Source organism: Salmo salar, chromosome 11, assembly GCF_965601325.2.
Source record: "Salmo salar chromosome 11, fSalSal1, whole genome shotgun sequence".
In the NCBI taxonomy this organism is placed as follows: Eukaryota; Metazoa; Chordata; class Actinopteri; order Salmoniformes; family Salmonidae; genus Salmo; species Salmo salar.
In genome coordinates this window covers 105,410,083-105,438,001 of record NC_138301.1, presented here as the reverse complement: position 1 = coordinate 105,438,001, position 27,919 = coordinate 105,410,083, and the positions used below count along the sequence as shown (strand labels likewise).

Sequence of the window (27,919 nt, the reverse complement as noted above, 5' to 3'; positions counted from 1 at the left end):
CCGGGCGCCCGGGCAATATTAATCGAATCCCCTCACTATTATAAGCCTTCTGACGTTCCACTAGGGAGGGCTCGAGACCTGACTGTAGAAGCACGGTTGTCTGACAAGAGACGGTTTCTTGGTCTGCTGCTAGCATTGCGGTTTGAGTTCCAGAGTTGGAGCAAACGTATTTGATAGCTTCATTAATCTATTGTAAAAGTAAATAACTTCGAACAGATAAACCGTCTGTTAATTTGCACAAACTGTGGTAGCTAGCCGAAACCCTCAGACCGTTATCACATTCTTCTGAGTGAAGAGGAGACACTGAGCTAGCTAGCTATTTAAGACACTTACAAAGCTAACCGGCTGGCTGGCTAGCAAATTTACTAATTCAAACTTTCTACCTCATCGGGGACAGACACAGAACCGTTGTCCAGCGATATCAACAGCTGTACTTCATTGAACAACTACCGTTGCATTGAGACAACAAGTACATCTGCAATATTTGCGAATTCGGGCACCATGTTTAAAAGGGATGGCAAGAAGGACCCAGAACTATTCCAAAATGTCTCTGAAGGGCTGAAAAAACTGTACAGGACCAAACTCTTTCCATTGGAAGACACCTACCGCTTCCACGATTTCCATTCACCCGCTTTGGAAGATGCCGACTTTGACAACAAGCCAATGGTGCTCTTGGTTGGCCAATACTCTACAGGTAAAACCACATTTATCCGGCATCTAATGGAGCAAGATTTCCCCGGCATGCGGATAGGGCCCGAACCGACCACCGACTCCTTCATAGCGGTCATGCATGGAGAACAGGAGGGGCTGATTCCAGGCAACGCTCTAGTAGTTGACCCCAAGAAACCCTTCAGAAAACTCAACGCTTTTGGCAACGCTTTTCTTAACAGGTGAGTCCCAGTCCAGTGTAACTAGTTAGCGAAATACTAGTTTATTTGGACAGCTAACTGGGAATATTTTATGAATCCCCCAGCCAGGGAATTAAAAAGATGGCCTGAGCTAGCACTGTTGGTGGATAGCTAACGTTAGCTAGCTCTTCTCTATTGATTCTTTATTTGCCCGAGGATTATTGGATAATCATGCAACTTTTTTCTCTCTCCATATATTCATATTTGGTATTTATTCTTATCCTCGGTTCAGTGTGTGACAGTATGGAGGGGAGTGACTGTGTTTGTGTTGAACGTTGAAGAGCCACCTCTGCTCAGCCCATGTCCTTTGACTGAGACTGATCAAGTTTACTAGCGGACCCCCCCCCCCCCCCCCCCCCCCCCCCCCCATCTATGCTTTCATAATGCTCCCACACAGAGCTGTCATGGGAGTATGACGAATATTATTAAGGTCTCTTAAAAAGTGAGATGGGGTGTGGTCAATAGGTCCATCCTGATTTGACATGACCTTGCAATCAACTTCTGTACATGAATGCAAGAGCTGTCATAGCTTATGTAAGAAATGAGAATCAACTCTGATAGTAGCTAGACTATTACCCTTACTCTGACTGAGAAAATGTGTGATCTATTAATTACACTGTACATATTGTAAGTATGATAATTGTATTGCAGAATGTTTCCTCCCCTCAGAGGACCCATGGACACAGCCTCTGTCCTGGTACAAGCTCCGGAAGCGGCTGTCGAGTTTGATCAAATATTAACTGGCGCTGCTTTCATTGTTACATTGCTTCCCACATTCATGCAGAATACCTGGAAAGACAGGGTCGAGTAGTACTTTACTAATCCCAATTTGGGACATTATTTTATCACTTCAGCATCAAATCGGTTCAGCATCAAATCGGTTAAATTACAAAGACCGGACCCGTATCGGTGAAAATAAAAAAACGCATGATAAAACACATATGACACCTGCGTGTTAATGGCCAATAAATATGTTGTCTATCCTCCTGGGAAACTGCAACAAGTCATTAAAAAGGCATACATTTGTAATTTACACCAATTCTACAATGTTGTATCCTGACCAACTATTGTTTTATTTAATGTGTAACTGATGTCAGAAACATACTCATAATCTTTAGTGGATTGTCAGTGATATGGACCTTTTGCTTCACTAAAACTATGCTAAATCATGACCATTGGTCTATGAATCATTTCACTTGCAACAGTCTATGGCGATTCCATGCCAGTGGGAGCGGAAAATATTTTTGGAATCTCAGATTGTTCCAGCAATTCTCACAGTTCCTCCCGTGAGGTTTCTATGTTTGACATGCATTTTAACATTTGTATCACAAACCATTTGAGGAAATCATGATGGAAGTAGCCCTCTTTAGACCTATACATTCAAATCAAATTGTATTTTTCACATGCGCCGAATACAACACCTTTATCATATGTGAACCGTATATGATACAGACATCTTGGTGTCATACTACTTAGTGTGCGCTAATTTATGGAGTCTGTCTAGATTATGAAATGCACCTTTTCACATTCATTTATTCAACATAAAAAATATGAATGTCAACTCAAATGGTTTATAGCCATGTTTCCATCCATTTGGTGACAGATTTTCAGGCGACTATTCAAAAATCCATAAGTAGAACGTTTGTATTTTCCCACCAGTGGTGCGTTTCCACCAAAACGATAATTAAATAAATCACGTCCCTGAACCTGCACTTGACTCCCCTCTACCGATAGTTTTGTCACAAACCGTTGTGTTAAATGGCAAATGTGCCTACTCTGGACTGGCCTTGGCACTTGTGCTCTAGCCAACAGCGCGCAGATACAGTGGGTAGGCTAGTCTACACGAGAACATTTTTCTGTCGAAGGGTTGTCAAGCATTGATCATCATGTCAACAGAATAAGACCCACCTCCATTTTCTCACATAATTAAATATATTATTTAGGTTACACATTGAGCTGTGCTACTGTAGCTACATTTTGTGACTACCTGGACTGTGCATCACTTTATCCTGCATTCCAGTAGTGCATATGGAAAATAATGTTTTTTGGGTGGCAGTTGAAAAGCAGATGCTGTATTTGACATGTGGGCTTATCTTTTGCTTTGTGTAAAATGTTTTTATATATATTACACTCACACACACTCTTATGGATTTTCAAATATTAGAACAGAAGGAATGACTGTACAACCCCCCCCCCCCCCCCCCTTACTTAAAATTGCCTTTGAAAGTTGAGGTGGATGTGTCATGTCACATGTCAGTGTTTTTAGCACTGTGTTCAGAACCTCTATTTTCAATCAGTTGTGCTTTTCCCTTGGGTGTGACCCAAGTTGACACTAGCCTGCCACTTGAGGAATGGGATCCTCTGTATTGAATGTTGTCATGCGGAGGGAGTGGGGACTGGGGTTTTAACAGTAGGAGGGAGTGGTGATGCTCTCTTGGGGAAGCGCTGATAAAAACCTACAATAGCGGTACTTACCAGCTGAGTTTATACTTGGCTCTATGCAACTGTTACCCCCTGCCCTGAAACATTTGGCCCGTTAATTGACTATTTTAGTGCAGGGGTTCTTAAATTCTTTCTGTGTCTGTGGAAAGGACAGAGTCAGTCCCTTACTTCAGCTTTGCCTTGGCAGAAAGAACTTGGGTACTGAATCAGCCGTTTCTCCTTCAAACAATAGGCAGCTCGTTCTGACCCGTAACGTGTTTCCTTTCTCTCTTGGCAATCATGCATAGCACTGTCATCCATAACCTTGCCGTTCTAGCCAGCCCCACTCTGCTGCATCTCTCAACCTCTAAACCCCCTAACAGTCCTCCAGATGCATGATGAACCTGTCAGGGTGGTGTATGCTGCTGCTGTCAATGCCTCCCAGAGCCCCCTTTCTGTTTTTGAGTTTGCAGCTCACACACAGAACACGTCCGTTGGCAACAGAGCCAAGGGAACGCCAGGAATTCGGGATGAGAGTGGATGTGGGAAAAAAATTGAGGGAGCGGAGACTCTGAGGAGGAGACCCAATATGGATGGGGCTTTGGAAAATCTAAGGGAAACATCCAGGAAGGTTGGGTGTGTCGTGAAGATAAGGGCTGCCTCTGGCTGAGTGATATGTGGAGGGTTGCAATTGAGGGGTTAGTGTTTTTAATTTTTTGTTATTTTATTTTATGACTGCAACCGGCAAGTATGTTTCAGGATTGGGTGATGGTGGCTGTGTGAGCGACATGGAGTGGTTTAGTCAGGAGTTATGCACACGCATCCAGATACACTGAGGAAACTGTTTCCATGATCAGAGGAGGTAAGGGGTTAGAAAGATAAGACCTCTGCCACAATAAGGGAATTCCTGCCACTCTGTCACATTGGGGGGAGAGGAAAGCGAAAATCACTTTTTACGGTATGCTCTGCTTTTTGCCATTACTCTCATTTCTAAGAAAATGAGCTCATGTACAGGTTCACTATATCACTCCACTGAAGGCCCTTCACACAAGACTCTACTACATTTGAATTGCCTGACAACTGCTAGATAAGTCTGTCTCGTCTTGTAAATGTCTAGATTGCCAACTAAATGTACTGACTGCCTCTGAGGGCGGATGAAAAATGAAAGCTACTTCAAGTACATGGTGTTCAAATAATCATGCAGGAGTCATGTGTTTATTGTTCTCCGGTGTTAAGGCCTAGCTAGCTGCCAACATTTCCACAAGTGATTTTTGTTGAGCTCTTTCTCTAAATAGTTTTATAACAGAGTGGACAGAAAGTGTGTGGGTGTGCTTGTTGTATTGAGTGTAGCATATGGTTTTGTGCCTTGATTTGGAGAGTCTCCAAAAACAATAGTCAGTCTATTTCTAGAGGAGCTGGACAGCTCAGATACAGCTCCTCATCTATTGTCTTGTAAGATGTCGGAGGATGTAGGTTTGCATCAAAGCTCAGTTCCAGTAATTTACTTGTCATCCGAACTTATAAATAAGCATAAATTAGATCAAATGTGTTGATAATGTGAAGGGAAAAACAGGATCAACTAAACTATATAAACGAGGGAATGTTTATTGGTTACTCAGGAGGTAGAGGGGAATTCAGATATGCGAAATAAATTTGACTAGTTGTGGAAAATACTGGCGATTTTAAGAAAAGGTCAGGAGCAAGTGCTGCATGCCAAACAGGTGCTGTTAGATTACAATATCATTTTTCTGAACATTTGGAACATTGTAAACACTAAATCAATTATAAGCATACCAGAATTTTCTTGTTTTTGTAAAGCCTTTATTACAGAAAAAACAGTTGCATTCATTTGTGAATTCAATTTCTGAAGTGGAACGGTTTAGGCCTATTTATTGTTTAGGCTAATTATTCAATGGTTGCTTTATTTTTAAACTAAAATGCTTGATTGCATTTCAAACTGACTCGTGTGATGACATGAACAAATAATTGATTGATACAGAAGCCTAGAAGTATTGAAATATAGGCCTAAGTTAGGGTATTGAAACTAAACAGGATGTGCTCTACAGCTCGATGGTGATTATACTAAGCCTGCTAATGAATGACATTACTTATTTTAATGATTGATGATGACAACAGACAAATTTGCGAAATTGTTTAAACGACGTGTTGTGTGAGGCTTGGTGCTCACGGAATCAGTAGGTTATTAAACAAACACTCACACAGGCTTTAAATAGTTTTTTTTCCTCCCCTCAATCCACACACCACCACATAATGACTAAGCAAGACCAGGTTTTTGGACATTTTTGCAAATGTATTAATGTAAAACACACATTTACAGAAGTATTCAGACCCTTTGCTATGAGACTTGAAAAATTGAGCTCAGGTGCATCCTGTTTCCATTGATCATCCTTGATGTTTCTACAACTTCATTGGAGTCCACCTGTGGTAAATTCAAATGATTGGACATGATTTGGAAAGGATCACACCTGTCTATATAAGGTCCCACAGTTGACAGTGCATGTCAGAGCAAAAACCAAGCCATGAGGTCGAAGAAGTTGTGCGTAGAGCTCCGAGACAGGCTTGTGTCAAGGCACAGAACTGGGGAAGGGTACCAAAACATTTCTGCAGCATTGAAGGTCCCCAAGAACACTGGCCTCCATTCTTAAATGGAAGAAGTTTGGAACCACCAAGGCTCTTCCTAGAGCTGGCCGCCCGGCCAAACTGAGCAATCGGGGGAGAAGGGCCTTGGTCAGGGAGATGATCAAGAACCTGATGGTCACTCTGACACAGCTCTAGAATTACTCTGTGGAGACCTTGAGAGGATCTGCAGAGAAGAATGGGAGAAACTCCCCAAATACAGGTGTGCCGAGCTTGTAGCGTCGTGCCCAAGGAGACTCGAGGCTGTAATCGCTGCCATAGGTGCTTCAACAAAGTACTGAGTAAAAGGTCTGAATACTTATGTAAATGTGATATTTCTTTTTAAATATATGAGAAATGTATAAACTTGTTTTTTTCTTTGTCATTATGGGTTATTGTGTGTAGATTGGTGGAAACAATTCAATCCATTTTAGAATAAGGCTGTAACGTAACAATGTGGACAAAGTCGAGGTCTGAATACTTTCCGAATGCACTGTATATATGGATGATTTAGAAAGCCAGGCACTTAACATTTTAGGGTATTGATTATAGACATAAGTTGGTTTCCTCTCCTCACTGTTCTTAGACAATTAAGGCAAGGGCTGTTTTCTCGTCTCCTAACTCTTTGTTGGTGCCTCCGCCGCATGGTTCTCAACACCAATATGCTTGTTAACTTTGCTATTATGCACATAGCAGCATGGTCTAGGAAGGTGCCAATTCAACAGCGCAATAATGTTTCAGAACCGTAGACAGCTACCACTATCCAAAGTGGGAGAAAGCGCATTTGTTATAGAATATCATTTTTATTTGTGTTGCACCGTTCTTACATAATATAACTATATACAATTTCAGTAGCACGTCTTATACTAATAGATCACATCACTAATGTGCCAGCCCCACGGCATTCACAATGGATTAGTCCACTCAGACAGGCACCAATCAAACAGGTGTCAGGTACACCATGATTTTAGTAAAAAATTATTATTGCAACTGCTCAACTGAAGAAATGCCGGCCGGTCGACCAAACAATCAACCATTCGACTAAATGGGTTCTGCCCTACTACATATAAACGCTCTGTCTCTTTCTTCCAGGTTTGTGTGTGCGCAGATGCCCAACGCTGTATTGGAGAGCATCAGCATCATCGACACCCCAGGAATCCTGTCTGGAGAGAAGCAGAGGCTCAGCAGAGGTTGGTCCTTTACCTCCTATTTTTCATTCTTTTACTTCCCCATCTTTCTTCACTTTCTGCATTCTTCTCTCTCCCCCCTCTCAATGACTGTCCTTTATTCCTCTCCCCCCTCTCAATGACTGTCCTTTATTCCTCTCCTGCTCTCCATCTAATCTCTCCATATTCTGTCTCATTAGTTGTTGTTTTTTGTGCCCTTGAGAATTCAGATTCATACTGTAGGCATTTCGGACACACCCGTAGTGAAGCAGAGGAATGAAATTGAATAAGTTGCATTAGCAGAGCATAACACAGCATGTATTTTTAGCCGTCCTGTTTATATTACTGCAGAACAGCCTACACTGATTTCTAGGCTGAATTCCTGTGTGTGTGATCTGCGTCAGAAGACAACTACCTCCTATATATGGTCCTAGGGCAAGTGCATTGGGTGGAGATATAGCCTAGTGGTTTTGTTCAGGAAACAATTGTTCACCTTTTTGTTTAGAGTGTAGGGTGTTAAGCGGTGTTACCTTCCTGTTGGGAGTGTGTGTGTGCTGCAGAAGAGAGGATGTCAGAACCTCTCCTCGCCCCTGCCCCCCTCATGTTGTACACAGTGACAGAATGTGTGTGAGTGCCATCCCACTCCAAGATAAATGTCCTGACAGAGAGGAAGGCCATCAGGGTCCAGGAAACAGTGGGAGCCTCAAGAGGGACAGGGCTGGAGGATGGATGGTTAGGGCAAAACACTGACTCCTGGGCAGGATGACGGGAAGAGTTGCTAGTTTAACTCAATGTTGAGCCTGGAACTTTTTGACTTCATCCAAAGCATACATTGAGTTCTAGGTATGTGTTTTTACACACACTTTCAGGGATGGGCAACAGACTAGTCTTGTGAGGCTTGTGGGTGCCCTAGAGCACGTGTTTGTGAGTCTCCCCTTTCCAGCTACACCCTGACTGGTTCACCCTTCACTTTTCACCTTGGTGCTAGCACTTTCATATGTTCTACCCTGGTTAAATAAAATGAATATCCTGGTCCTTACACCTTAGAAGATTAGTCACCTTGGGTGTGAGGATGCTAGCATAACCACCACAGGGTCACCCCAGGGTAAAACAGCCTTCTGGGGACAGAAAATAGATGCAGTGGTAGGTAGGTGAGAAAACAGGGAGGCTTTTATAGTTGGTCTTTTACTAAAACCTTGGTGGTATAAAAGTTGACTTGTCACGTTAAATTAACTCTTTGATGTTGGGAGTGCTGAAGGCAGGAGATCGAAGGAGTGTTTGAAGTCCAGCGGAGTTGATGAGAGTGGAACGATGGTGTGCTGTACCGTCCTTGACTTTAGATGGGAGAGTCGGGGACTGGGACATTGCAACAGGGCTTTCATGCACTTACTGGAGAGAGTATTGAACACCTCAGTACCCACGAGTCACATGAGCACCATGGTGAAGTAAAATTGGGCAGGCCAGAATGTATTTGAATTCACATTCTGACACAGTATATTGAACCAGGATTGATGAAACTGGGGTTACAACAGTTTGTAGAGTGCTTATTGTGATCAGAATACATTTTTCATTAGGCAATAGTGGGGCCAGTTGCAACAATGGGGAAGCCCTGCTACAATCATTAGTCACTGATGGAAAATAGGTTGTTGGTTGCATTTTCCCCAAGCTGTCCTCTTATCTCTCTGTAACATGCATACTACACAGACACGGGCTAAAACACACATAGGAAACACGCATAGGAAACCCACACCATAGTCAATGCAGGGTCACTGCAGTACACTTCCCCATTGTCCCTGTGACTGTGGCACATGTCCAAATTGAACGCTGTCAGTCCATCTCCCTTCACAAATTCTCTCATCCCATTCCAAACTACTTTCCCTTTCATCCTTTTGTTTTCATTTTCATTGAATAGCTCTGTTAACAGAATGGTTTGTTGGACATTATTTCTTTGCCCAAACCTAGCTGAAATTCCAGATGTCTGATTTTAAACGAGGCTACAGCATCCATTTAGTGACCATTAGACTTTCCACCTTTCAGACTGAGTACGTTTGTAGGTGCAACAGTTTGTATTAAATGTATAATTTATCACTCTCACATGCTCATTTCTGTCTGATAAGGACCAACGATGTGCTACATTGTTGTAGCATTTCTGACAATGCTAACATCTTTTCAGACAAATCTGAGTTCTAATACTGGACCAAAGCAATTAAGTTGAGCATTAACCGTGCAAGTAGCTAGTTAACACCAGTCGGATGAGAGGCAAGCTACACGCAAAGGAATCTAACTAGATTTTGCTATGGCAGGTTTTTCACATGGCTGAAGTCATTTGTGTACCGTAATTTCCGGACTATTAAGTGCACCTGAATTAAAAAATGTTTTTTTATTTTGAACATAAATAAGCCGCACATGTCTATAAGCCGCAGGTGCCTACCGGTACATTGAAACAAATTAACTTTACACAGGCTTTAACGAAACACGGCTTGTAACAAAAAATAAAAAATTAGCAGTAAGCTTTAGTTGTCTTTTTGCACTGAGTCAATTCCTCAAGCTGCTGTTTCCAACGTCTTATCATTGACTCATTAAGACCAAGCTCCAGTGCAGCAGCTCGATTTCCTTTTCCAACAGCCAGATCAATCGCCTTCAACTTGAAAGCTGCATCATATGCATTTCTCCGTGTCTTTGCCATGAGGGTGACAAAATTACTACCGTAATCAGAATGATGGGAAGTTTGAGAGTGCTCGATTTAATCTAAACAGTAAACAAAGTCGTTTGACATTAACCCGTTCGGCAATTTCATTGGTCTAATGAAAGCTTCATGCCGCCAAAAAACTGAGCACATCACAGAATGTGTTTAAAAAATAATAATAATAATAATTTGAAAGTGGGAAAAATCCATATATTAGCCACGTCATATTAGCCGCGAGGTTCAAAGCGTGGGGAAAAAGTTGCGGCTTATAGTCCGGAATTTACAGTAAACTGTTGGTCTTTGACACTTGCGTGTAATAAGCACAAATAGCATAGCAAACGTCCTTGGCTTATGTTGCCAGTTGGCTAGCCAACTAACTTTAGCCTGTAACGTTAGCTAGCACCAAGGCTGTAATGTTAGCTGAATGGACAGATCATGCCCCGGCACAATCTAGCTATCCTGCATTCTTCCACAAACAAATCACAGCTAGCTAAGTAATGTTCCTAGTCAATGCGCAACTTTGGGAAACTGCCACGCATTATGCATGCAATGGGGATTGATTAATTAACGTTAGCTAACGTTACTCCATACATTAGTCAATCCTGCTTTTCTTCTTGTCCTTATCCAAGTTTGCGCCTATTGATTAAGTGTCGAATTACTTTTCAATGTATTCCCTAAAAACCTTAAGCCGCCATCCAAGTAAAAAGCAGCCAGAGGGTGAGGGTGCACCCAGGTTATACACCAACATCGTTGCTTGCGCTACCTTTGCACAGTCAAAAGAACGCAATACTTGGTTAGCATGTGACTGTTTTCAACACATCAACTGTTTTAGACTTTACTTCTCTTGCATGGTTAAAACAAAGTTCAATCAGTACTGAGTGAATGAAGAACAAGTGTCCTGTCATCAACAGACTTTCCATTTTAAATAGTGTCAATAATGCGTTCATGACAGGGTTTGTAGCGTTTTAGATGGTAGACGGCAAATCGGATGTCATTGTTTTCAATGCTAGCACAATGGTAAATGCCTTTGAGGTCAGCCACCACGGTAGACGGGTCTTGCCGCCAGAGTTCAAATATTTCCACTTTTGCCGTCTGCCATAGTGTCGTTTTCTACCGGATGTTGATTGGTTTGTTTACCGAAATCACCATAGCAATGCATACTGGCTTGCTTTTGACGTCAGTCTTTCATGCTTTCTTGTTCCGCTATGCCGACTGGTATATATATATATATATTTTTTTTTTGCGGCCTTCGTCTAAATGCAGCATAACACGGAACCCAAACCGACTGGCGTGTGCGCCATCGTGCATAAATGTATTTTGTCCTCCCCCACCAAACGTGATCACGACACGCAGGTTAAAATATCAAAACAAACTCTGAACCAATTCTAATCATTTGGGGACATGTCGAATGCATTAAACATGTATGGCAATTTAGCTAGCTTGCTGTTGCTAGCTAATTTGCCCTGGGATATAAACATTAAGTTGTGATTTTACGTGAAATGCACAAGGTCCCCTACTCCGACAATTAATCCACACATAAAACAGTCAACCGAATCTTTTATAGTCATCTCTCCTTTTTCCAGGCATTTTCTTCTCTTGACTTTATAATGCAATTGGCAACTTTCATAAATTAGGTGCATTACCGCCACTGGCTTCGTTAGTCTTTCAGTCACCCACGTGGGTATAACTAATAAGGAGATGACACGTGGGTACCTGCTTCTATAAACCAATGAGGAGATGGGAGAGGCAGGATTTACAGCGTGATATGCGTCAGAACTAGAACTGACTTCTAATTTAGCCCTTGGCAACGAAGACGCTCATAGGCGCGCGCGAGCAGTGTGGGTGCAATAATTGAATAACATAGATGTCTACATTTATTTTGCAACGCTCGCACATGCGACGGGAGCGGTGTAGTCAGCCTGTAAGCGTTAACGTTACAGTCATGGAATCTGAAGGGTTGCCACAGTCAAAATTGGTTATCGTAAAAATTCATAAATATTAGCTTTTTGGTTTTAATTTATGGTTGGGGCTAGGCATAAGGTAACCTGTGTGGTTAGGTCTAAAATCAGATTTTAAGATGCGAAATGGTAGAAATAGGCAGGGTTTTAACCATTTCTCTTTCGTGTATAGTTTTGACACCCCAGTCCCAACATGCGCGCGCGCACACACACATGCGGTGTGTGCTTATTAGGTGGCTCTTCAGAGCATTGCAGAGTTGCAATGGACAGGGACTGTGTGTGTGTACTAGTGCGCGCGTCTTGCCAATAGTGTGTGATTGCAGCCCGCAATTCAGACCTCGAGCATCCCATTGGGTTCCTGATATCTAACTAGCTAGCACAGTGTCCTTTGCTCCTGCATGCCAACCACCTGCAAAGTCTACTGGTGTGCGAGCTAGCTAACAATCCCGCCTGCTATGTACTGAAGTCCTACTTAGCTAGCTAGCAACCAGTGTCCTTCGCTAACACCTACCAAACACCTGCCCTCGCCGTCGTTCACAGAACTGCAGGAAAACAGTGCCCGACAGGCTGGGGTGAAGGACACTGTCTACTGTTGTCCTAGATGGCTACCAACCAGCGTTGTTGCCCCCGCCTTTTCTTCTGTGGAGTTTATCGGCAGTTGGCATCCAACGTTATGGTGAATTACCATCTACTTTAATGGAGTGCTCCCACCAGTGTACCGGAGTCCTAGCTTAAAAATTACCAATAGAAGTATAATTAATGCCCAGATGCACTCCACTCCTACGGTACATCCCAGGGACACACTGCTTAGTGGCAGGGTGGTGGATTGTGTTCCCTGAAATGTGTACACCAGCTGATTGATGGAGCACAAGGCCCTCTCTGCACTAGTTTCTTCTGGAACATCCAGCTTCTATGCTGTGTGATATCAGAGAAGACCACCGTTGTCCCGGGAAACCTTTGGATGACCAAATCCGTGCATTTGCCACACCAGTGCCGTCCCCTAGGTGTATCCCAAATCGTTTACATGGGGGGGGGGGGTGACTAGGATGTCATGGGGAGAAGTAGCACAGGCAGTCTGCTGGCGCAGAACACAGCGGTTCGTGCCACTTCATGCCTTGCTCTCCGAGCCACCTAATGTGACTTGTCAATAATGTATGTAAATGGTTGATGGGTAGGCTACATATAGATTTTTATTTTCCAGGAGCTTGCTCGATTTTGTCTTTTTCCAGTTAACGCCATATTGACTTAAATGGGTTTCTGGTTTTTCGCATCCCTCTGAAAAATCTGCTATTTTACTATTAAATAAATATTAATTACTACACTTTCTGTTGCCATTTGTCATTGTATTTTTACTTATGTATTTTAGTGTTATAATATAATCACCTGCCGATGTAAAAACCATGGATATTCAAAACAAAAACATTTAAGTGAGAAGTACGCATCAGTCTTAAACAAAATAGGAAATTCACATGAGCACCACAATGCCTACTTCACTCATGCTCTACCAAGGTTTTCCAGCACACAGCTTTGACCTCCTACAGCAGCTTTGTTGGTCTATTGTACTTCAAAACAATGTGTATGCAGGTTGCTTAGGATTCAAACCTACGCAAACAGCCGAATTCTTCAGTGGAATAACTTTAGTGTCCTGTTATTAAAATGTTTATAAATTGGGTGGTTCAAACCCTCAATGCTGATTGTCTGAAAGTCGTGGTGTATCAGACCACGGGAATGACAAATTACTTTTTACTGTTTTAATTACCTTGGTAACCAGTTTATAAAAGCAATAAGGCACTTCCGGGGTTTGTGGGATATGGCCAATATACCATGGCTAATGGCTGTATCCAGGCACTCCGCGTTGCGTTGTGCAAAGGAACAGCCATATACCACACCCCTCTGTGCCTTAATGCTTAAATATACACAGTCAACAAAACCAAAAAATGTAATATTGAGTTGCACCCCTGTTTTTAATAAATTGGCAAACATTTCTAAACCTTTTTATGCTTTGTCATTATGGGGTATTGTGGGTAAATTGAAACCATTTTAGAATAAGGCTGTAACGTAACAATGTGGAAAGTCAAGGGGTCTGAATACTTTCCAAATGCACTGTATATAGATGTCCTAGCCTACCCCTTTCCGGTAATGAATTCAATGCAGTATTAGCTTTATTTAATTATGCGTTATGCATAATAAGCTTAACTTATAGCCACTCTCTTGCGCAAGCACCTGTGCTCTGCTGGCCTCTAGTTTAACAAATGCTCCTTAGCTCTTGGAGTCCCATGCAGAAAAAGCTAGGCTAGAATAGCTTGCTGGACATTATTTTTCTTAAACCAATAGACTATTCGAAGAGGGACACAAGCTCTTTTTTTTGCCTAATGTTAAATACAGCAGCCCAATAGAACTCACAGGTACATTGAAAGGAGCGAACCCGTGATGGCGGTAGGCTATAGCAGTTATTTATTTAGACCCATAACCATTCAATCTTCCTGAAGAGAAGTGAAAGTCTTCTGCTTCTAGTCCTATATTATTATTCAAGGATGTCATTCGAATGAAGATGAGGACAAACATATTTAACTTCTGAAAGCGAGGAATGAATGAAGCAACAATGGAGAGAAGGAGCAAGGCTAAAAACACTAGGGGAAATATTGTGTGTGTGCGTGCGTCAGCCTACTAATTATACAATTGGGCCCTATTATATTTCACTAACCTATACTTGTGATTTTGTAGGCCTTGTGCTTCACCAGAATCGCATGTTCTCTTCTGCTTTGTCATAGTTTGAACCATGTGTAATTCCACTCCCTAATACAGTTCACACTCAAAGATTAGCCTACTGGAGCTAGTTTAATTTATTTACCCAAGAGGGCATATACACTATATATACAAAGGATTTTTCAGCCACAACGGTTGCTGATCGGTGTATACAATATAGCACACAGCCTTGCAATTTCCATAGATAAACATTGCCAGTAGAATGGCCTTAATGAAGAGCTGTGACTTTCAACGTGGCACCGTCATAGGATGGCACCTTGTCAGATTTCAACGTGGCACCTTGTCAGATTTCTGCCCTGCTAGAGCTGGTTATTGTGAAGTGGAAATGTCTAGGAGCAACAACGGCTGAGCCGTAAACTGGTAGGCCTCACAAGCTCACATAACGGGGCCTCTAAGTGTTGAATGAAGCGCATAGCCCCTTAGTTCCAGTGAAGGGGAAATCTTAATGCTACAGCATACAATAATATTCTAGATGATTCTGTGCTTCCAATGTTGTGGCAACAGTTTGGGAAAGGCCCTTTCCTGTTTCAGCATGATAATGCCCCCGCGCACAAAGCAAGGTCCAAAGAGAAATGGTTTGTCAAGATCAGTGTAGAAGAACTTGACTGGCCTGCACAGAGCCCTGACCTCAACCCTATCAAACACCTTTGGGATGAATTGTAATGCCGACTGCGAGCCAGGCCTAATCACCCAACACCAGTGCCTGACCTCACTAATGCTCTTATGGCTGAATGGAAGCAAGTCCCCGCAGCAATATTCCAACATCTTGTGGAAAACCTTCCCAGGAGAGTGGAGGCTGTTGTAGCAGCAAAGGGGGACCAACTCCATATTAGTGCCCATGATTTTTAATAAGATGGTTGAGCATGTGCCCACATACTTTTGGTCATGTAGTGTAGCTAGCTACATCTATTGGCTTTTTTTGTGTGTGTAGTGTGCAGTAGCCTATATCCTTTTGGCCATGTATTGGATAACAGCACAATAATTTGGGATTGGGCTCATAATGTATTTAATACAGTTGACGTTGGAAGTTTACATACACCTTAGCCAAATACATTTAAACTCAGTTTTTCACAATTCCTGACATTTAATCCTAGTAAAAATTCCCTGTCTTAGGTCAGTTAGGATCACCACTTTTTATTTTAAGAATGTGAAATGTCAGAATAATAGTAAAGTGATTTTATTTCAGCTTTTATTTCTTTCATCACATTCCCAGTGGGTCAGAAGTTTACATACACGCAATTAGTATTTGGTCGCATTGCCTTTAAATTGTTTAACTTAGGTCAAATGTTTCTGGTAGCCTTCCACAAGCTTCCCACAATCAGTTGGGTGAATTTTGGCCCATTCCTCCTGACAGAGCTGGTGTAACTGAGTCAGGTTTGTTGGCCTCCTTGCTCGCGCACACTTTCAGGTCTGCCCACACATTTTTTTATGGGATTGAGGTCAGGGCTTTGTGATGGCCACTCCAATACCTAGACTTTGTTGTCCTTAATCCGTTTTGCCACAACTTTGGAAGTATGCTTGGGGTCATTGTCCATTTGGAAGACCCATTTTGCAACCAAGCTTTAACTTCCTGACTGATGTCTTGATGTTGCTTAAATATATCCACATAATTTTCCAACCTCCATTATGCCATCTATTTTGTGAAGTGCACCAGTCCTTCCTGCAGCAAAGCACCCCCACAACATGATGCTTCCACCCCCGTGCTTCACGATTGGGATGGTGTTCTTCGGCTTGCAAGCCTCCCCCTTTTTCCTCCAAACATAACGATGGTCATTATAGCCAAACAGTTCTATTTTTGTTTCATCAGACCAGAGGATGTTTCTCCAAAAAGTACGATCTTTGTTCCCATGTGCAGTTGCAAACTGTAGTCTGGCTTTTTTTATGGCGCTTTTGGAGCAGTGGCTTCTTCCTTGCTGAGCGGCCTTTCAGGTTATTTCGATATTGGACTCGTTTTACTGTGGATATAGATACTTTTTTACCTGTTTCCTCCAGCATCTTCACAATGCCCTTTGCTGTTCTGGAATTGATTTGCACTTTTCGCACCAAAGTACGTTCATCTCTAGGAGACAGAACACGTCTCCTTACTGAGCGGTATGACGGCTGCGTGGTCCTATGGTGTTTATACTTGCGTACTATTGTTTGTACAGACGAACGTGGTACCTTCAGGCGTTTTGGAAATTGCTCCCAAGGATGAACCAGACTTGTGGAGGTCCAATTTTTTTTTTTCTTCCTGAGGTCTTGGCTGATTTCTTTTTCTTTTCCCATGATGTCAAGCAAAGAGACACTGAGTTTGAAGGTAGGCCTTGAAATACATCCACAGGTACACCTCCAATTGACTCAAATGATGTCAATTAGCCTATCAGAAGCTTATAAAGTCATGACATCATTTTCTGGAATTTTCCAAGCTGTTTAAAGGCACAGTCAACTTAGTGTATGTTAACTGCTGACCCACTGGAATTTTGATACAATGAAATAATCTCTGTAAACAATTGTTGGAAAAATTACTTGTCATGAACAAAGTATATGTCCTAACTGACTTGCCAACACTATAGTTTGTTAACAAGAAATTTGTGGAGTGGTTAAACAAGTTTTAATGACTCCAACCTAAGTGTATGTAAACCTCTGACTTCAACTGTAAATGTCTCATCAGGCTCAAGTAGAATCAAGTTTTGCATTTTCATGCTGATCAAAGCTCTAATCAACTTCAGACATTAATGTTTTAATATTCTTTTGAATGACACTTCCGGTTTCTGTGGGAAATCCTGGGTTACCAAGAAGAATAGTGATTTTATTTTCGAGATGAACTTATTATTTTATATTTACAGTACCAGTCAAGTTTGGACACTTGGATATTTCTTAATTTTTACTTAATTTTTACTATTTTCTACATTGTAGAATAATAGTGAAGACATATACTATGAAATAACACACAGTGAATCATGTAGTACCCAAAAAAGTGTTAAACAAATCTAAATATATTTGAGATTCTTCAAAGTAGCCACCCTTTGCCTTGATGACAGCTTTGCACACCCATGGCATTCTCTCAACCAGCTTCACCTGGAATACTTTTCCAACAGTCTTGGAGTTCCCACATATGCTGAGCACTTGTTGGCTGCTTTTCATTCACTCTCTGCTGTCCAACTCATCCCAAACCATCTCAAATGGGTTGAGGTCAGGTGACTGGAGGCCAGGTCATCTGATGCACCACTCCATCACTCGCCTTGGTCAAATAGCCCTTATCCAGCCTGGAAGTGTTTTCCAGTAGTTCTTTTTTGTTGTTGTACTCCTGTCCTTCCTCATCTATTTCTGATGTCCATCTGGTTTAATTTCTATTTGCCATATCTTTCAAACTGTTCTTTCTCAAAAGTTCTTAACCCATATACGTTTTACATTAGTTATCTTATTATTTGCTGTCATTTGTCCTAACCTTCAGCTCCATTCAACCCCTCCCATCTATCTCTTAATACCATTGATATTGGATTTCTATTTTTCAACTGTGCTGTGATGTTTCACAAAAGTTCTAAACGGTTCTATTCTCATTTGTTTCTACAGATTTGTAAAGTTAATACTTTTTAGCATTTTTTAAATTTATTTTATATTATTGATCGATTGACTTTTCAGATCACCCAGTAGTGCTATCTGCAGGGTTAGCTCCAGGTAAATATTGCAATTCTTAAGCCATTTCTGGCCCTGTGACCAAAAATGGACAGTACCAAAACAAATTATCTAATGATTCAGTCTCTTCGCAGCAAAATCTGCAGAGCTGGGATGGTTTTTACCCCCATATCAATAACGTTCTATTGGTTGCAAGAATTGTGTATAATTTAAATTGAAAAATTCAACGTTTTGAGTATCAGTTCATTAACCATGTGCGTCAAAAATATCTTCCCAACTATTTTGCAATCTATGGCACTGCTATCAATTTTCTGGTCCTTAAATGAAACTGGTATTTTTTTTAATCACAATTTTCCTTAACCAGTTATGCTTTTTAATATAGGACTGACGGATAAGTCCCCCCCACTTTCCCGCTTTCTTTTACATTTGGAACGTTTGTAAAATTCTGGGGAAAATATTCAACCCTACTACTGACCCAAAATATTTAGATTTATTTTTCTCGCAATAACATGTATTTCTAAATAAGGTTTAAGAAAATATAGGCAGGCACCACATTACTGCAAGAAAAGAAGAAAAACGCTCAATCAAGCATGATGTAAGTATAAAAGCAAAGCATGTTGTCATATAATTTAACCTTCATACACCTGCATTGTTTGAATTACAATAGACCAACATAGCTACTGTAGTAGGTCAAAGCACTGTGCTGGAAAACCTTGGTAGAGCATGGGTGGAGTGTAGGCATTGTGGTGCTGATGAATTTCCTTTTTTTGGCCTCATACCGATGCCTACATCTCACTTAACACCACTACAACAACAAAAATGTTATCTGCCTCAAAGTGATACTTGTCTCATTTGCCCTGGCTTAGACCTTGCAAGGGCAGTTAATAATCTCAAGTCTTCTGACTCTATTTGTCCACTAGCTCAGCTCCACGGCTGCTTTACAATTCTGTTAATCATAATACTATGGCCTGCTTGACTAGGCTATATGGAAAAAAGAGTAGGCTATTTAGCTACCTTTCTTTTAGGGTGCTAGAGTGGACTTTTCCTAATAAGGGCACTGCTATTTTGCCTCAGGGTTACAGTAGTGAATCTAGGTTACTACTTCATCTGTGACGGTCCGGCAGCTGAATGAGGCGACGTCCTTGCCACTCTAGCATGTCCTGCAAGGTTCACTTAGACAGACCGTTCATTATTTACTGTATACATGTTCAAGGTCCTCCTCTGTGACTCCCAAGTTTTCTCCCGGTTTCGGGTGTCACGGGCATTCTCTCTCTCACGCTTAGACAATTCCTGGCAAATTAAGGCTGGTAATAAAGGGGTTGCTGTGTCTGCTGTCAGCAAGCGAGTTGGAAGAGATTTGAACCCATGTGGTTAACCAGTGACAACAAACAGCTTATGCAACGTGGCTGGTTCTTTAAGGAGAAAGAGTGTTCATGTCCACCACCCTATGCCTGTTTCTTTTATATTTCTGAAATGTATTAACTTCAGTTTTTTTAGTTTATTGAACGCATGCATACATTCACACACAACCCACAATGAATTGTTTGACCTCAGGCCATACAGGATACCAACATGTTCTATCAAAAGCAGGCCCTGTGCCAACAAATAAGTAATTATCCATTGTATTGTGGAATTCTAATTTCCATTCCATGAACATATTCCTAGATCCTTCCTCTGTTCCAAGCCTTTCTATTAACTGGAGAGGGGATGCCATGCGTATGACCCCCCCCATTAGTGTGAAAAGCTAGCCATTTCCCAAGGGGACACAGAGGAGATAGTTATTACCCAGGCTCCTGTTCTATCCACCAGGACATTGATAATGACCCTGTCTATTGTCAGGGGTGAAGGAGTTGAGTTGTTGGGGACTACCATGTACCAAACAACCAGTAATGTAACTCATGACAAGGCCAGCGGTGTTCATGACCAACAAGTACACGTCAGTAGGACCACATAGTAGGAAGTGATGCCAGGCAGGGGGTGGTTAACTGTCAATCTTTTGAAAGCATTCTTCCACCCCCACCCCACATGGATCAGGTTTCACTAGCATGGTTTATTAAGTTCAGACACTTACACAGTTAATATCTAAGCCAAACTGATGGAATGCACTGACAATAGGTTATGAATGTGTGGATGTCTATCTGGACAGTATTTTGAGTAAGCTGTGTAGGTGCCTAGGCGCATACAAACAGGCATGCTGCTATCAAACAGCTGGGTATGTCTATTTCTGAGCCCTGTAAGGATTGTCTCAAATTTCTAACCTATGCTTCATATAGGCATCTGAGTATGATGCGGACATTCTCCACCAGCTCAGCATACAGTGATCATTCTCACCCTAGGTAGTGCCACATTCTCTATTACATCATTTTGAAATGAGAAATCATCTCCCCTAGTTTGGTATTGTTTTCAACTCCATGCGTGTGTTAATAGCAGATAGTTGCTGATAATTTTGGCCATGTTGTGTATCTTCTCTGTGGACACCTGCTCGTCGAACATCGCATTCCAAAATCATGGGCATTAATATGGAGTTAATTAATATGGTATTTGTATTTATTATGGATCCCCGTTAGCTGCTGCCAAGGCAGCAACTATTCTTCCTAGGGTCTAGAAAAATGTAAGGCAGTTACAAATGTTTTAAAACATTACAATACATTCACAACATTAAGTGTGTGCCCAATATGTGTTGCTTCACAGTCCCAGTTGTTCCTTAAGGTGTTTAAAATATTTGTTTAAATCATTTTACTGCTTTGTTACTTGATGTGGAACAGAGTTCCATGTAGTACTGTGCACCTACCATAGTCTGTTCTGGACTTTGAAGAGATCTCTGGTGGCAGGTCTTGTGGGGTATGCATGAGTATCAGAGATGTGTGCCAGTAGTTCTCGCCTCCAATTGAGCCAGGAGAGCTTGACATGCATATTATTGTTAGCTATCTGTGTACGTCCAATGTCCCCCCCTTTGCTGCTATAACAGCCTCTGCTCTTCTGGGAAGACTTTCCACTAGATGTTGGAACATTGCAGCGGGTACTTGCTTCCATTCAGCCACAAGGGCATTAGAGGTTTGGCACTGATGTTGGATGATTAGCTAGATGTGCTGCTGGAAAACACAACTGAAAAATTCCTTCCATTAGGTGCACTTTCACCTCCACCAATAATTGGCTCCATAGTTGGGGGCAATTCTACTCTAGTTATTGCAAGACAAGCAGAATTGACCCTGACCGTATCTGTATCAGGCAGATCAGTGAATAAGTTGATAAATAATGCCATTGTTTGAAACAGACTATGGGTGGGCCTGATATACAGTTGATTGGCTGGTAAGAGTTGAGGTTGAATATTCAGAATGTCCCTTCTCTCTTGTGATTGAGCTCACCTTGAAGTGTTCAACTTTATTTCACCAGAGATTGATTGTTCAGTTACAATGTGGTGTGGCAACAATTAACCTTCAGGTTAAATGTGAAGAATTGTGACCTGCTGGGCTTTTTGATCTTAGTGTAGATTTGACATCCCTGACTTTATTACCAGCACATCCCTCAGAGGGAGTAGAGATAAGCGGAGCTGTTCTCGTGGACTTTGCCAGGTAACGCCCTCATTGGATCGGTCCAGAGATCACACATCCTGCTGACGTTGACACAAAACCCAGACTGACGGAAGAATACTTTCCTGTGATTCACTACAGCCAACTATTATTACTCTTTGTGCTTATTATCCTAGTGAATAACAATCCTAACAAACTACTGTACTGGTTAATTGTCTCTTGGATCTTGTCAAAAAAGTTTGACAAAACAACTTGCATACATACAGTTGAAGTCGGAAGTTTACGTACACTTAGGTTGGAGTCATTAACTAATTTTTCAACCACTTTCTTGTTAACAAACTATAGTTTTGGCAAGTCTGTTAGGACATCTACTTTGTGCATGACACAAGTAATTTTTCCAACAATTGTTTAGACAGATTATTTCACTTATTCACTGTATCACAATTCCAGTGGGTCAGAAGTTTAAAGGCACAGTCAACTTAGTGTATGTAAACAGCTTGGAAAATTCCAGAAAAATGTCATGGCTTTAGAAGCATCTGATAGGCTAATTGACATCATTTGAGTCAATTGGAGGTGTACCTGTGGATGCATTTCAAGGCCTACCTTCCAACTTAGTGCCTCTTTTGCTTGACATCATGGGAAAATCAAAAGAAATCAGCCAAGACCTCAGGAAAAAAAATTGTTGCCCTCCACAAGTCTGGTTCATCCTTGGGAGCAATTTCCAAATGCCTGAAGGTACCACGGTCATCTGTACAAACAATAGTACGCCCGTATAAACACCATGGGACCACGCAGCTGTCATAACACTCAGGAAGGAGACGCATTCTGTCTCCTAGAGATGAATGTACTTTGGTGTGAAAAGTGCAAATCAATCCTAGAACAACAGCAAAGGACCTTGTGAAGATGCTGGAGGAAACGGGTACAAAAGTATCTATCCACAGCAAAACGACTCCTATATCGAAATAACCTGAAAGACTGCTCAGCAAGGAAGAAGCCACTGCTCCAAAACCGCCATTAAAAAAGCCAGACTACGGTTTGCAACTGCACATGGGGACAAAGATTGTACTTTTTGGAGAAATGTCCTCCGGCCTGATGAAATAGAACTGTTTGGCTATAATGACCATCGTTATGTTTGGAGGAAAAAGGGGGAGGCTTGCAAGCCGAAGAACACCATCCCAATCGGGAAGCACGGGAGTGGCAGCATCATGTTGGGGTGCTTTGCTGCAGGAGGGACTGGTGTACTTCACAAAATAGATGGCATCATGAGGGAAGAACATGATGTGGATATATTGAAGCAACATCTCAAGATATCAGTCAGGAAGTTAAAGCTTGGTCGCAAATGGGTCTTCCAAATGGACAATGACCCCAAGCATACTTCCAAAGTTGTGGCAAAATGGCTTAAGGACAACAAAGTCTAGGTATTGGAGTGGCCATCACAAAACCCTGACCTCAATCCCATAGAAAATTTGTGGGCAGAACTGAAAAAGTGTTTGAGCAAGGAGGCCTTCAAACCAGACTGTTACAACCGGCTCTGTCAGGAGAAATGGGCCAAAAATCACCCATCTTATTGTGGGAAGCTTGTGGAAGGCTACCCAAAACGTTTCACCCAAGTTCAACAATTTAAAGGCAATGCTATCAAATACTAATTGAGTGTATGTAAACGTCTGACCTACTGGGAATGTGATGAAAGAAATAAAAGCTTAAAATAATTATATTATTCTGACATTACACATTCTTAAAATAATGTGGTGATCCTAACTGACCTAAGATGGGGAATTTTTACTAGGATTAAATGTCAGGAATTGTAAAACTGAGTTTAAATGTATTTGGCTAAGGTGCATGTGGACTTCGACTTCAACTGTACATACATACTAACACAACATTGAACAAATCTATAGACGCACAACAATTACGTACAGTGATATTAGTCGACCACCAATCCTTCGACAGAGGAAGATCGAGCTCTACGAACACACAGGTTGACGGGCTTCTCTTCTGGTTTAATCAGCAGAAATGTGATTTAAAAAAATTAATTCATTCATTTTTACTAGGCTATAAGTAAGTAGCCTAGTTATTGCATAAAAAATAACAGCTCTGCACCATTTTACAATGGATCTCTTTTTAATGTGTGAGGGAGAGCGAGAGAAACAATGAGATCGGATGAAGACAGCTGTTTCTCGCTGCTCAAATGGAACGCTGAGTCAGACTGTTCTCTGCATTGTACTTCCCAAGCACATTTTAAACTGTGGAGGTTGATAGTAATTGTGGCCTTTCCCTTTAAACAGTTTTTTTAAGTCTCCGGCACAGCGTGCCAAGGCAGAGTCAGTGCCCTGCTGCCCTCTAGTTCAATTCAGAATGAACAAATAAATAACCGTTCTAAACAGAGGTGAGGAAGAGGTCTCTTTGTGGTCCCAGTGTCTCCCCGCTGCACAATTAATGCGCCAAAGGCTCTTTCCTGTTTGTCTTTCAGGGGAGGATATTGTGTGGGGCGAAGCCATCCCTGTTGTAGAAAGAGTGAATAGAATTTACTGTCATTCATTTAAAAGATAAGTGTGAATCAAGTTTGATGGGGCAAATTTGAATGTATAAAGTGTCTCATTCAGAACCAAGAATTTCTTACGATTTCCTTTGAATGTTGATCGTAAACGCTTAAACATTGAATTCTATTTTGGAGTGAAGTAAATATATATTACACACACACACACTGAATAAAAATATAAATGCAACATGTAATGTGTTGGTCTCATGTTTCATGAGCTGAAATAAAAGATCCCAGAAATGTTCCAAAAAGCTTATCTCAAATGTTTACATCCCTGTTAGTGAGCATTTCTCCTTTGCCAAGATAATCTATCCACCTGACAGGTGTGGCATATCAAGCGGATGATTAAACCGCATTACATAGGTGCACCTTGTGCAGGGGACAAAGGCCACTAAACTGTGCCGTTTTGTCACACACAACAATGCCACAGATGTCTCGTGTTTTGAGAGCGTGTGCAATTGGTGTACTGACTGCAGGAATGTCCACCAGAGCTGTGTATGGCGTTGTGTGGGCGAGCAGTTTGCTGATGTCAACGTTGTGAACAGAGTTCCCAATGGTGGGGTTATGGTATGGGCAGGCATTAGGTACGGACAATGAACACAATTGCATTTTATTGATGGCAATTTGAGTGCACAGATACCATGATGAGATCCTGAGGCACATTGTTGTGCCATCCATCTGCCGCCATCAACTCATGTTTCAGCATAATGCATGGCCCCATGTCACAAGGATCTTCTCACAATTCCTGGAAGCTGAAATGTCCCAGTTCTGCCATGGCCTGCATACTCACCAGATGTCATCCGTTGAGCATGTGTGGTATGCTCTGGATCGACGTGTACGACAACGTGTTCCAGTTCCCGCGAATACCAACAACTTCGCACAGCCATTGAAGAGGAGTGGGACAACATTCCACAATCAACCAACCAATGCATATCTGTATTCCTGGTCATGTGAAATCCATAGATTAGGGCGTAATGAATGTATTTGAATTGACTAATTTCCATTTACATTCAAGTCATTTAGCAGACGCTCTTATCCAGAGCGACTTACAAATTTCCTTATGAACTGTAAATCTAAATTGTTGCATGTTTTATATTTTTGTTGTGTGTTTTTATATAGGGTAGACCTAGTGTCCAACAAATTGTGCTCCAGAAAACAACTATGAATAAGACCTGCCGCTTATCTTTTAGAACATGAGGGTGAAATGTGAGGCCCAAATTCGCTTGTATCATCACATCAATTTCATAAGGCTTTACTAGGTGTGTCACGTACAATGAACTGGATTCTGCTTTATCCATTTCTATGCTCTGGAGGTCATGGGTGAAGGGTCAGTGTCGGTGTCACACTGTGAGAAGAGGGAGGAAGATGGAGGGTGTTTGGTTAAGGTTTTCCTGGCACAGGAAAAACACATTTTGTGTGTCTCATTGTGAAATATACCTGTTTTTGGATCTGTAGCTGGGGGGTGTCTGTTGCCGTGTGGAGAGGGTTCATGGAGATAGGTTAAGCTGGAATCTGAGTTTGATTTGAATAGAGAAACAACCACAATCTTACTATAGTCTAGTCTAACTGTCACACACCAAAAAAAAATGTTCAGAAAACCACTATGGTTAACATTATTTCCTTGGATCATAATTTTGATTAAAGATAAAACTATTGATGTTAAACTTAAAGTTTTGAACCACTGTGTTCATATTCAGAAAATGATCTACGTAATGATGTTGAAACTTGCAATTTTGTTTCCTGGGTCACATACCTTTTCTGAAGCATTTTTTGTGGGTGGCCCATGAACTCACACCAATAGAAATCAAATTGGTGTTGATTTATGTGAATATTTCCACTCTTTACATAATCAGATGCCATAAACTTGTTGGGTTGGAATTTGTTTGAATGCGTCTCACACAATTTTCATATGATTTAAATCTTAACCTTTTTGATAAAAGGATTTAATTCATTTTTTTTTTTTTTAACAATTCTCTTTCCTCTTCAGGTTATGATTTTGCTGCAGTGCTGGAGTGGTTTGCAGAACGCGTTGACCGCATCATCCTGCTCTTCGACGCCCACAAACTGGACATCTCAGATGAATTCTCTGAGGTGATCCGCGCCCTGAAGAACCATGAGGACAAGATGCGGGTGGTTCTGAACAAGGCTGACCAGATTGGCACGCAGCAGCTGATGAGGGTCTATGGCGCCCTCATGTGGTCTCTTGGTAAAATTGTTGGCACTCCAGAGGTGATCCGGGTGTATATCGGATCTTTTTGGGCTCAGCCGCTCCTGGTCCCAGACAACCGGAAGCTTTTTGAGGCTGAGGAACAGGACCTTTTCAAGGATATTCAGGGGCTTCCTCGGAATGCTGCTCTGAGGAAGCTCAATGACCTCATCAAGCGGGCTCGCCTCGCCAAGGTGAGACCTAGGTCTCAAATGTTGGGGCTTGTTAACAGTAACGTTAATCTCTGAAAGCAATTACTCTACTGCATTATATCACCCTCATTGTGCTGAAATCAAAATTGATCAGTGGTTAGCTGTTTAGGTCCAGATGTGATTTAGTCTTCCCTCCCTCCAGGTCCACGCTTACATCATCAGCTCTCTAAAGAAGGAGATGCCCAATATGTTTGGGAAGGATAATAAGAAGAAGGAGCTGATCGCCAACCTGGGGGAGATCTACACAAGGATTGAGAAAGAGCACCAGATCTCACCTGGAGACTTCCCCAAACTAGCTAAGATGCAGGTACACAAATATACATTATTTTTTCCAGTGGAGGTAGTACTTCTGTTAACCAACGTGGCCATGTAAGTAATGATAGCGGTAGTAGTGATGAGCATTGCAGATACCTTCTTACTTGACTAGAATTCCCCTGACCTCCAACTTTATGAATACACAGGAGATCTTGGCAAACCAGGACTTCAGTAAGTTCCAGGTGGTGAAGCCCAAGCTGCTGGAGGCCGTTGAGGACATGCTAGCCAACGACATCGCCAAACTCATGACCCTCGTCCGCCAGGAGGAGGCAGCCATGCCCAGCCAGTCAGTCCAAGGTGGTGCCTTCGAGGGCACCATGAATGGGCCCTTCGGCCATGGCTACGGCGAGGGTGCAGGCGAGGGCATTGATGAGCTGGAGTGGGTGGTGGCACGAGACAAACCCACCTACGATGAGATCTTCTACACCCTGTCTCCTGTCAACGGCAAAGTGTCTGGTGCCATGGCCAAGAAGGAAATGGTGAAGTCCAAGCTGCCCAACACAGTGCTGGGGAAGATCTGGAAGCTGGCCGACGTAGACAAGGATGGTTTCCTGGACGACGAAGAGTTTTCCCTTGCCAATCACTTGATCAAGGTGAAGCTTGAGGGTCACGAGCTTCCCACTGACCTGCCAGAACACCTTATCCCCCCCTCCAAAAGGGGACTGTAGAATTGGAAATCGGTCATATATGGCATTGGAATAGGCCTGAACAAATAGAATGGTGTTTGGGAGAGTGGGGTGGGTGGGATGAGTTGAAAGGGTTAGTATTTTGGCCAAGGTAATTGTGACCATTAAGTGGGTGTTCGATAGCAAACCGCCTAGATAAGGTGTTGTGGGGTATGGGAATGTGATATAAATTGTGGTGTTGGGGTTAAAGTAATGTTAGACTGTATCTATATGACAATTGGCATAGTCCATTCAAAAATAGAAAAAGAGAAATAAACATTTAACTTATTCATCA

The 27,919-nt window shown here is 41.9% G+C and overlaps 1 protein-coding gene across 1 annotated transcript; it reads left to right on the top strand.

Moving 5' to 3' along the window:
- The first annotated feature begins 142 nt into the window (after positions 1-142).
- Positions 143-27,919, top strand: ehd1b (EH-domain containing 1b). Its single transcript, XM_014129089.3, has 5 exons — positions 143-890; positions 7,059-7,156; positions 26,214-26,626; positions 26,787-26,951; positions 27,106-27,919. Exons 1-5 carry the CDS (start codon positions 502-504, stop codon positions 27,625-27,627), a joined length of 1,587 nt encoding a protein of 528 aa, XP_013984564.1. The 5' UTR covers positions 143-501; the 3' UTR covers positions 27,628-27,919.